General features: G+C 48.0%; 1 protein-coding gene across 1 annotated transcript in view; it reads right to left on the reverse strand.

Moving 5' to 3' along the window:
* alpk2 (alpha-kinase 2) overlaps positions 1-10,824 on the reverse strand; it is a 13,480-nt gene continuing 2,656 nt past the window's right edge. Inside the window, exons 2-12 of the mRNA XM_027021579.3 lie at positions 10,319-10,824; positions 8,876-10,163; positions 5,750-7,229; positions 5,435-5,582; positions 4,287-4,417; positions 3,680-3,718; positions 3,104-3,402; positions 2,550-2,638; positions 2,132-2,349; positions 1,812-1,860; positions 1-1,714 (exon numbers count right to left, since the gene is read on the reverse strand). The exon at positions 10,319-10,824 is cut by the window's right edge and continues 889 nt beyond it. Of these exons, the coding sequence (XP_026877380.3) occupies positions 1,510-1,714; positions 1,812-1,860; positions 2,132-2,349; positions 2,550-2,638; positions 3,104-3,402; positions 3,680-3,718; positions 4,287-4,417; positions 5,435-5,582; positions 5,750-7,229; positions 8,876-10,163; positions 10,319-10,824 (4,452 nt within the window). The 3' untranslated portion in view covers positions 1-1,509. The remainder of the gene's footprint in view (positions 1,715-1,811; positions 1,861-2,131; positions 2,350-2,549; positions 2,639-3,103; positions 3,403-3,679; positions 3,719-4,286; positions 4,418-5,434; positions 5,583-5,749; positions 7,230-8,875; positions 10,164-10,318) is intronic.

Genomic DNA, 10,824 nt, shown 5'->3' on the forward strand with positions numbered 1-10,824 from the left:
CAAGATCCTAACAAAGGTTTAATGTACAAGAATCGTTCACATTTATACACCAAAAAATAAACACATCCGTTTCTAGCAAAGCAACTTTTCTGAACCGATCAGAGATGTTCCACGCTGCAATCGGACTCTCGCCCACTTTAGCATGGCACGTGGTCCACCTGCAACTTGAACTCCAGAAAAACAGACTCCGCTTCACTGGGAGCAACTAGACCCTTCAGTCTCCTCTCTAATGTAATATGGTGTGTCCCACAGCAAGGACCATAGCAATAAACCGAACTGGATGAGACGCAGGGTTTGGTTTAAGGGCGATGAGCGCGGGGACGTACGAGGTAGATCATCACGGAGGGTAAACTGTGCAGGTGGAAACCCCATTACCTCCTTCCCCTTGTTAAATGCCACAGCTAATCACCGCATGTCACATGGAAAATAGCTACAACACGGCCACGCATCAGACTGCTCCTGATTGATTGCGGAAACATAGCAGAGGGGACAGTCTTCACATTCCTCCTGAGACAGGCTGACAGCTGAGGTTGAATCTCAATGCCATCCCAACTCTCCTCTCTCTCAGGTGAAAGTGCTCCAGCACAGAATATCAGAAAATGAAAAGACAAAAAAACTAGAAAGGATATGTAAAATAAAATTAGTTGTAACTAAGTATTTATTAGAAAAATATGTACACCTTCATATTAAATAATTGTAAACTAAATGATGAATGTTCGCACTCAAACATCTTCAAAATCTTGTTCATTCTTCAGAATACTGAACCTCAGGGTCGGCCTCAGTAGGTACTGGATATAACGCTATAACGTCCCGTTCTGGTGGACGTTTGGTGCTGTGTGCAGGTGTTGCCTGCATCAACATCGTGACAAGCGAGCCGATAGAAACCTGGGGTGTAGCTTTTTTTTGCTTTTCTTTTTAAAGAAAGAAAAAAATACCAGCTGATTCTGTGCAAGTCAGAGGTCAAACCAAACAATACAATAACACACAGGTGTCTGAACTGACACAATGGAGTGAACCAACTTCCTAAAGTGCAAAATTTATACATATCAAAATTGCACTGTGTGATGTGGCATGGAGGGGTTAGGTTCCCCTTGTAGAGGGAAGACTATAACGCTTCCTCCTCAACGCGCTCTCTGGTCTGGTACAAGTTTTAGAAAATTACTCTGTGACAATGTTTACTGTAAATAGCATATAGAAAGCAGAATTAAACTCTTGGACAAATATTGTTAAATTCTCTACAAAACCCAAAATGCCCAGCAAAATATACCCATTCGATGCTCTGCAAGTGAAAATTAACAGATAACAAGCTAAACTTTCATGTTTTTGAATAAAACCATCACTGTTTAGGAAAGTCACACACTTCACATTACACCTGCACATCCACGAGCCTCCTGTGTCATCTGTCATAATGTCATTAGCCAATCAGAAAGCCCCTGATGCTACTCCACAGCATTATGAAGGAACTACCCCACCCACTGCGAATGTCCGACGTTCAGGGCTTCTGTCCAATCAGGATTTGCCCTTGAGAATTGAGCCGAAGGGCTGTTTCTTGGGCCCGGGCTGTGGTTTGACCTTGCTGGGCGGGGCCACTGTTCGTTTGGGTTTGGGTTGCAGGGAGCTGAGACCCAGAAGCTCACAGAACCTGTTGCACTGGTGCAAGGCCTGGAACTGGTCGATGAAGGATGTAGAACAGTTGCCTTTGAAGCCCTTATAGCTGAAAAACAGATTTTTATAAGTAAATATTACTGAGCTTCCAAATCTCTAATTGTATGTCAGTTATTTATCAATAGTTAGTAGTTGTATTAACCCACCCTTTCTTACAGGTGGCAATACCAACATCTGTGAGTTTCATACCAACACCTGGGCAGAAATGAGAATAATAATTAAGATTATAAACATAAAAAAATAATAATAATTCCAATGTTTATATAAACACTGTGGAGAGTGCATGAGTAGGGAGTCTTGATAATTATATATAATTATACCATACACTTTAAATAACTCCTCAACCAAAGTGCCATATAGTGCCATATAGTTCCATATAGTGCCATATAGTGTGCAAACCAGCCTGCAGTATTGTGCAGGTGCAACAGTGCTGGCAGATGAAATGAAGTTGGAATGAAGGGTTCACCTTGCATGTCAGTGACCAGCAGGTTGCCTTCAGTCTGCTCGTACACCCAGTGCTGGAAGGTGCAGCATTTCTGTCCCGACTCCGAGTCCCTGCGCGTCAGGTTGATCTCTTTGCCATCCTTCACCGAGTACTTCACAAAGTCCCCAATCAGCTCCTCCTCCAGCGTGGCGTACGGGACCATGCTAGATGGACGGTGCACCAGGAAGATGGGGATGATTCTGAAGAGGAACCACAGCAGGGTTTATGTCCCTCCTGGCTATCCATACAGGGCACAAGCACGTAAAAGGTCAATAAGATTCTAAACAAACCAAATCATATTCATGCCACTTAATCAACTACACCAGCGAAATATGTAGCTATTTAAAACCGGAATAGTCCAAGCCTGAATCTCAGTTGGTTTCTGAATCTTTGTACTCACTCTGGGACCTCGCCGAACGCCTCGGCAGATTTGGCTATGTCTGTGTAAGCCTTGATATATTCCCTGGCAGTGTTCTGCACAAAACACTCCTGAAGGAACATACCACAATGATAATTAGTTCCGAGTGGTTCTCCAGCTGGTATGTAATTCAGCTTCAGATGGTAAGATCAATATTCAATAAACACTTTCACATTTAGAGCATTTGACAGACAGCTCCTTATCCAGAATGACTTACGTTACTTGGAAGCCTGGGACTTCATACTTGTAACTACATGCTACATACGGGAACATGTATGTAAATGTGTTCTATGCCACTCAAATCTACAACCTTGGTGTTGCTAGCTCATTGCTCCATCAAGTGAATATCAAACCATATTACAAAATACTGTATCACAAATCCTACAGTCTGGAGTGGTCCAGTTTCCTTTGCCTAAAGAGCATAATTCTCAGAGCAGAGAGTTTGTTTATCTGTTTGTCAGTATAAAGAGTACAGTTTAATTTTTCTTAAAAAAAACATTCTCCAGATCAGAGAGGAGTTGATAAACTGTTCACACCTCCACAGCCAGGTCATAATTCCTCTGGGTGAGTTCCTCGTTGTTCTTGGTGCCATAGCTGATGGAGTTGTGGACCTTTAGCACGCAGGGATGCCCCGGGCTGAATCCGGACACCACGCCGGCCCTTAGGGTGGCTCGGAAGGCTCTGCGATGCATGCCCTCACCAAAGTGGGTCTTCTCAGTCACTATGCTGGCGGGTTGGTCCTCCCCGAAGTACTGATCAGTCAGGATACTGTCCTTAAACAGCAGAGGAGAACAGTGCACAGCCTCTTCCTCACCGTCCACCTCTCTACATTCAGCTTGTAGGAGAGAGAGAGAGAGAGAGAGAGAGAGAGAGAGAGAGAGAGAGAGAGAGAGAGAGATGGGGGCAGTTTAATTCTAATTCTGTGCAACTTCAGTACAAAATCACAAACAATAATACAGAAGGAAAGAAACTATCAATGGGCATATTAGAGCCGAAGATCATCAAAAAATGTACGCTGAGATTATGCTTTTATTTCAAAGAAGTGAAAAGTTATTTTGCATCGATCTTGGGGTGTGTTAGCCACAGTTTAGGGAGTTGAGGCATGGGCTTACCTACTGTATCATGGCTGGGAATGACGAACTCCATGAGAACTGAGAAGAAACACACAAGCGAAGGGTTAAGCTAAGACAAGGCCACTCACTGTTTCCACCGACACCTGACAGCCCCTAGCCTCTGATCTGAGATCAGGTGGTTTTTCTTATCCAATGAAGGTTAAGGATGACTGACCCCAATCAGAAATCAGAAATTCTAATAATCAACCAGTAGAATTACAGAGTAAGTGTGCTAGACAAAGCTCTGTTTAAGGACCTTATGTCCTGCCCTGATTTTGTAACATTCAATAACATGGCAATAATTAATTAATTCTGCCGGATTGAGCTAATTAAGATGATTTAGCTAATTAAGGTGATAAACCCTTTGCAGGATTTAGATTTGTTAATGTTCTGAACCTGGAGTGTCCACTCTGTGTGGGGATGTGGAGCTGAACTGAGAGCAGAAGGGTTGACTCTCAGTGCTGGACGCATGCGGTCCCAGAGTAAGATCAGGGATTATCACATTTGTCACATTATCCCATTCAAAATTCCTAAGAACTTCCGAGACAAGCAGCGATGGTGCAGCAGTTGTAGAGGTGGAAGAGGGGAAGTTAAACTCGGGTCTTACCCTCCGAGGTGAGGTGGTACTCGCAGGTGCACACGGAACCCAGGAGGCTGGACAGAGCACAGCGGTACCTGCCCAGATCCTTACTGCACGCCCTCTCAATGGACAGAGTCACACGGCTGTCATCTCCCTCTCTACAGGGATGGAGAGACAGAGAGAAATGAATGAGAAATAGACATATAATCAGTTCATTAAATACCTATAAAAATACATAATCAGATATTTATTTAGAAGCTACGCTGACCCCTGGTAGAGCGCCATTGAGCATGAGTAACGTCACATGTCTTGTTCTCTGTAATCATTCCAAGTTTCCAATGAACTTTCCTCTGTATGGCCCTTAATAGCTGGAGGTTTCTTGCACAGCTGATAGAGTCCACCTCTAATAAGGTATCTAATAAGGCCATGTCTGAGGCCATCTCTAATAATGTGTCTAACAAGGACATTTCTGAACTCAACAAGTTGGCTTATCACCTGACATTACATACAAACACAAGAACTTACAAGTGCTTTTTGTAAAAACATAAAAAGCCAAGAGGCTCCTAATCTTGAGGGCGCTTTGACACATTGTAGCTGTGCTAAGATGTTGGTGAATCATTCTGTTATATAAAACATGAGCACGGCAGCACCTCTGAATCACCACGGATGCTTAGTCAGACTCCTGCCAAAAACGCAACAACTACAACAACATAAAACAACATAAAACATCAAATACTGCCACCAAGTGGTTAAAAAAGTTTTCTCCTGGTATGGCTTGAAAAAGCACTCTACAGAAATAATGTTAGACACCTTCACACATCCCCATCAGGAATAGCAGAGACACATCAACAGCTATCTCTCTGGCTCTGAGTTCTCTAAGAACGTGAGGAACATGTACATTGATCATCATGTTTGCAGTGATTCCAGATCAGAGCGTCGGTTTCTTCAGCGCGGCAGAGGAGGTGCAGCTGTGTCCTGCCACTGTGCCTGAGAGTGTACAGCGTACACACTCTATGTATAACTGGCAGTGAGCATCTCAGAGAGGGCAACTGGAAGAAAACCCCCTGACATGGGAGCAGACGCACTACCAGACTGATAAACATATAATATGACTATATCATAGATGACTTATAAACATATGTAATATCACTATCAGAGTGATCGGATGTTCTCACCTCCTCTTCTCCTCAGACAGCATGACTCCTTCCTTGGTCCATGTGATGGAGGCGTCTGATGAGACCGGGCTGAACTGACACCAAAGAGAGATGCTCTGGGCGTCGCCCAACACCGGTGCCACTTGGATCTCTGCCAGCACACGGGGTTCTGCAACGACAGGACCCAACCAATCACGCAATACTCAGTTATTCCTCATCTGGAACAAAACACTGAGGAAAATATTCAATAACAACTCTACCCCGTACTGAGATTCATATAAGATTCATATATGCGTCTTTCAGTGGGACCAGTGAAGCTATGTGGCTTTCCGGTACCTTCTTTAGGCGTCTGAATCTTCTGTCTGACGACGTCACCGTGGGCCCTCCCAGATCCTTCCTCGTTCTCCTTCCTCTGCCGGAAGATCGTAGGCAGCTGCGGCCTCGTTCTGACTGAGATGCGTCTCCGTTTGATGATGTCATCATCCTGAGCCTGGGGCGTGCGGGTGCTGAGTGGTTCTGGGCCGGCTGCACTCCTTCCCACCACGGCGACGTCAGGTCCAATCGCCGGGGTCTCGACGGCCGCACTCACCGTGGGAGTCGGTGGCAACGGCGGGGTTGCCTTCTCTCGAGCGCGGCCTGCTTTTGGCGGGAGGGGTGTGGCCTCGCCTCCCTGGGGCTTCCCCGCCTCGGGCCTCACAGTACTTTCCACAGCCACCGGGGCGGCGCTCTCAGCCTTATCGTGCTTCTTCTTCTTCTTCTTCTTCCCCTGACACTCGGGGGTCATTTTCTCTTCCTTTATGGCGATCGTCTCTATGACAGTGATGGTGCTGACCGGGCTGCCTTGGGCTGCGAGCGGCTCTGCTCGCGTGCTCTTCTGTGTCGCGGCCTGAGGCTGGAGCTGCTGATTGGCTTTCCTTTGCCGGTGTTTGGAGCGCGTTTTGCCCTCGGACGACGTCTTGGAGGTCTTGTGAGGCATCTTGGCTTTGTGAGCTTTCTCGGAGCAGGGCTTCACTTCACAGGGGGCTCGATTCCCAGACTGTTCTGCTCCTCGGTTGTCGGGGTCCTTCGTAAAGTTCACAGTGCTGTCCAGGTCTAGAGTGACGTAGGCTATGCGCTTTTCTTCAGAGACCAGAAATCTCTTGCCCGTGAGTAAGATCAGCCTCGAGAGTTCCGCGCTGATGTCGTCGGCTTCCTTCCCGATCTCCTTGTCTTGAGAGGAAGACTCTTCCGAGGATGAGGAGCACCTGTGCTCACAGCACGTCCCGGACGACTCTCCTCTGCGTGCTGGCTGGCTCTGGTGAGCTGTGTTCTTCTCGGGAGCTCCTGACAGCGTTGGAGCTAAAAGTGTCTGTAGGCTGGCGTGCGTCTCTTTCAGCGGAGGACTGAGGAACGTGGCTCCAATGCTGACCGGTACAAGCGGCATAATAAAGGACGTCTCGCTAGCTCTCCCCGGCCCCTGGGGTGACCCCGGGTCCTGTGTGTTAACACACTCGGTTTGAGTCCCAGTGTGTGATGTGCAGTGGTAGTTCCTCTCTGCGACGCGCGTGTGTGTCGGGTGCTCAGTTTCCGAGTCAGGGAGTGTATGCGTGTGTGTCAGGTGTTCTGTTTCCAACTCAAGGTGTGTGCGTGTGTGTGTGTGTAGCTGGGGACTGCATCTGAGATTCTGCTCCTCTTCCCACCCAGGCTTGGAATTCCTGTCGCTGGGGTAAGCTGAGACTCTTAAGGGCCCATAACTCCCTTCACCATCCTCCTGGACGCCTGAAAGGAACTGGGACGTTCTGTCTTCTCGCACTTCCCAGAGTGCATCACTCTCCAGCTAAAGGGAAAAACATTCAGAGAAGGTCAGAGAAACACTGAAAGATTAAAGAGCACGCATAAATGGCAAAATCATAAAAGTCTTTTTTTAATAAAACGGCTTGTCTCGGATCAGCTGAGCTAAATCGGTTCTGCCCGTGTGTCACTTGGTCCGCCCCGTACGCGTCCCAGATGCTCACCTTCTCCTCTGTGTGTGTTTTCCGTCATTTATGTACGTACCTTCGAGTACCGGGCCCTTGTGCCTGATCCAAACACTGGCCCGCGTCCCTGCTGGCCTCAGAGAGGCACATGCAGCAGGAGAAGGAGTTCTTTACTATTATAAGCTCCAGAGGGCATCGTGACCCGGCGTGGCCCGGCGGGAGCCAATAGCGGGTCTCCTGCCGGCGCCGAGCTCAGAGCGATTGGTGAGGCCACCGTGTTTGGACACTGGGAAGTAGTTTGTTGGGGTCGTGTTTCAGCCAACAGCTGTGCTGTATTATTCACCCTCGCCCAACACCTGCTGCTTCCTCCTCTCTGGCTGGATGCCATTATCATGCAGCCCTCTCTAACGTTGGGCTATTTCTGTTTATCTGTGCCCAGCCCACTGCCGTGTTTCTCAGCCTTCTGTTTCCTCGCCCATCACTGTCAGTCTTGATTTGCAAATGTCAGTGAGAGAGACAGAAACCAGGATAGTTGGGGTGTGTGTGTGTGTGTGTGTGCGTGTGTGCAATGCAAGCATGAATGCATGAAATGTTTGTCTCTGTGTGCATTGGTGCATGGGTGTGTGTGTGTGTGTGTGTGTGTGTGTGTGTGTCTGCGTGTTTGCCTGCAAGCATACAATGTGCATGAGTGCGATAAATGGATAGAAAAATGAGATCCCGTGTGTGAGTCTGTAAGTGTGAATTCTAGAAACATTTAATACTGCAACAAACAGGAGGCAGGGAAGAGAGAACAAATGAACAGCGAGAAGGTGAGCAACAGAAAGGTGTATAGACAGATAGATTATCTATCTATCTATCTATCTATCTATCTATCTATCTATCTATCTGTCTGTCTGTCTGTCTGTCTGTCTGTCTGTCTGTCTGTCTATCTATCTATCTATCTATCTATCTATCTATCTATCTATCTATCTATCTGTCTGACTATCTATCTATCTGTCTGTCTGTCTGTCTGTCTGTCTATCTATCTATCTATCTGTCTGTCTGTCTGTCTGTCTGTCTGACTGTCTATCTATCTGTCTGTCTGTCTGTCTGTCTGTCTGTCATGTTTATGTCTCCATGCCTGCATGGCTGAGGTCTTATAGTGAATTATGAGGGCTGGTATTAAAGTGTCATGCATGATTGAGGTCTGTGTGAGTGTGATAATAGGAAAAGTGACCTTCTGTAAGTTCTGCTATGACTATGGAGCAGATAAGAAAGCAAAAAACTGAGGAAAATTGAGTCAATTTTACACTATTTAGCTACAAATGTACCGTAGCGCTGCCACGTTATCAGGCAAAAAAACATCAGAAAGTATCTGACATTAGAATCAGTCCACTCCATATAGATCACCTTATCTTAAAACATAGAATAACACATAGCTTAGCCCAACACTTTAGCCTATATTAATCTACCACATAGCCCACCTTAGCCTGACACACAGTCTACCTGAGTCACCCAGACAGCCCACCTGAGTTCCACACTGGTTTGTTAGTCCTCCTGTTGTGTAGTCATCCATGCCAATCTGGCTCACAACCTCAACTTCCATCTTCCCCTCATTCAGAGCGTCTGCAGGTTCCTCTGGTGAATGCTGACTCTCGGCTGTGTGTGACTGAGCATGGAGACTGTCATCGACGTCCTTATCTCCTCTCTGACCGAGCCCCTTCGAGTTATCTCCCTGGGACAGACTCCCGTCCCCGACTCCTGGCCCACTGTTGGAGGGTCTGCGTGGTCTCTCCCTCCCCACCTCGTCTCTGTCCTGGGAGACCATGCTGCACCGTGGCTGGCCTTCATCAGGACAAGAGCTGCTCATCTTGGAAGAATCTTCCAGAGGGAAGGTCACGGATGGGAACCAGTCGGAGAGAGCGCTGGCCCAGCTGTCTGAGGATGACCAGCTCTTTGCTGGCGGCACTTCCGGGTCACTGGCCCACTGGCTAAACGCAGCTCCTGTCCCTGCATGGAACGGTATGGTGCAGGTTCTCTTGAGACAGGAGCCTGCAGATTGTCGTGATTCCAAAACAGAACCCTCATCCTCCTCACGTGCAAAGAACTGGCAGGCATCCAACCAGAGCTCATCACCAGGGAGCTCACTGCTGTAAGTTGCCTCTCTCACCTCTGAACGATGCCCCTCCTTCCCTGCGGAGATGCAGTCCACATCCCAGACAGCTGCAGGTGTGCGGTAGGGGTCTGCTGGTAGCAAGACTCTCTCGTCTCCCCCACTAACTGCAGGGCTTTCATATGACATGTACAGGAATGCAGGGACGAGGAGAGGGCAGCTGGAGGTTTCTTCACTCTTGCGCACCGCTGGGTCACATCCGCGGAAAGCTGATGACTCGGAGTGGCAGATTGTCCGCGTGGAGGGCTGCGAGACTGTGTCGGAGTCTGGCAAGGGACCTTCTGACTCACACATCTCTGATTCCACCATGTCACACTTCAATTCCGCTACAAGACCCAGTCGAGGCCGGGCCAAGACACTCTCCGAAAAATTAACGGCCGTGTCGGACGAGGTGTCCTGTGGCGAGCTTTTCAAATCTGGAATTGTGTGATCTGAGATGAGGGTGCACTCATCACCGCACACTAGTGTGTCGGTCGTACTGACGTCTGCTGGAGGAGCTGGACGCGTTAGCACCAGTGTGTCACTTACTACCTCAGCCTCTATCCCCTCAACAGCAAGCCCACCCAGAGGTCCCAGAGTCGCTGAAGCTCTGGGCAGCACATCCACGTCATCCAGGCTAGAACTGCCCCCAGTCAGGTCTCGTCTTATGACATGACATGGTTCAAGGTCAGAGTTCAGAACAGCCTCCCACGTCACATTATTTATGCTAGCGGCTCTCCCGCACTGTCTATTAGGACATAGTCAGTGTCTGGGGTAGCTGGGACTAAAATGCTGCTTATTTTAGAATCAGTGGTGTACGCGATCTCTTCAACGACACAACAGATGTCAGAGTCAGTGTTGGCACCAGTCACAGGGCCGCGTTCAGAGTCTGTCACCCCTACGATGTGTTTTTCATCGGAGCTACAGACAGTCTCACCTCTCATATCTCTTATCAATGAAACAGTCTCACTCTTTTCTGGCTTCTGCATTTCACAAGGCGTGTCTCTTGTAACATTGCTCACTATTGGTTCAGTGCTCCACACACTCTCATCTGCCACATCAGTTACTCCAGGAACAGTACAAGAAGTGATCTCCCCAGTAACACTACTCAGCACAAGCTCACTGAGTGTGCTGTGTGCACGAGCACCTACCCCAGGGTTAGTGCTACAAATCCCCTCCTCTGTGATGTCACTTATCTCAGAGCGAAACTGTGAGACAGTGAGACTTGTTTCTGGGTCAGCATGGCCTGCAGGCTCCTGTGTGATATCAGCTTCGTGTTCAGTCCCCGTCGTTACGTCCTGAAGGGACTGCCCGGTGGACTCTCC

Source organism: Electrophorus electricus, chromosome 8, assembly GCF_041902795.1.
Source record: "Electrophorus electricus isolate QZ-2024a chromosome 8, ASM4190279v1, whole genome shotgun sequence".
Classification (NCBI taxonomy): Eukaryota; Metazoa; Chordata; class Actinopteri; order Gymnotiformes; family Gymnotidae; genus Electrophorus; species Electrophorus electricus.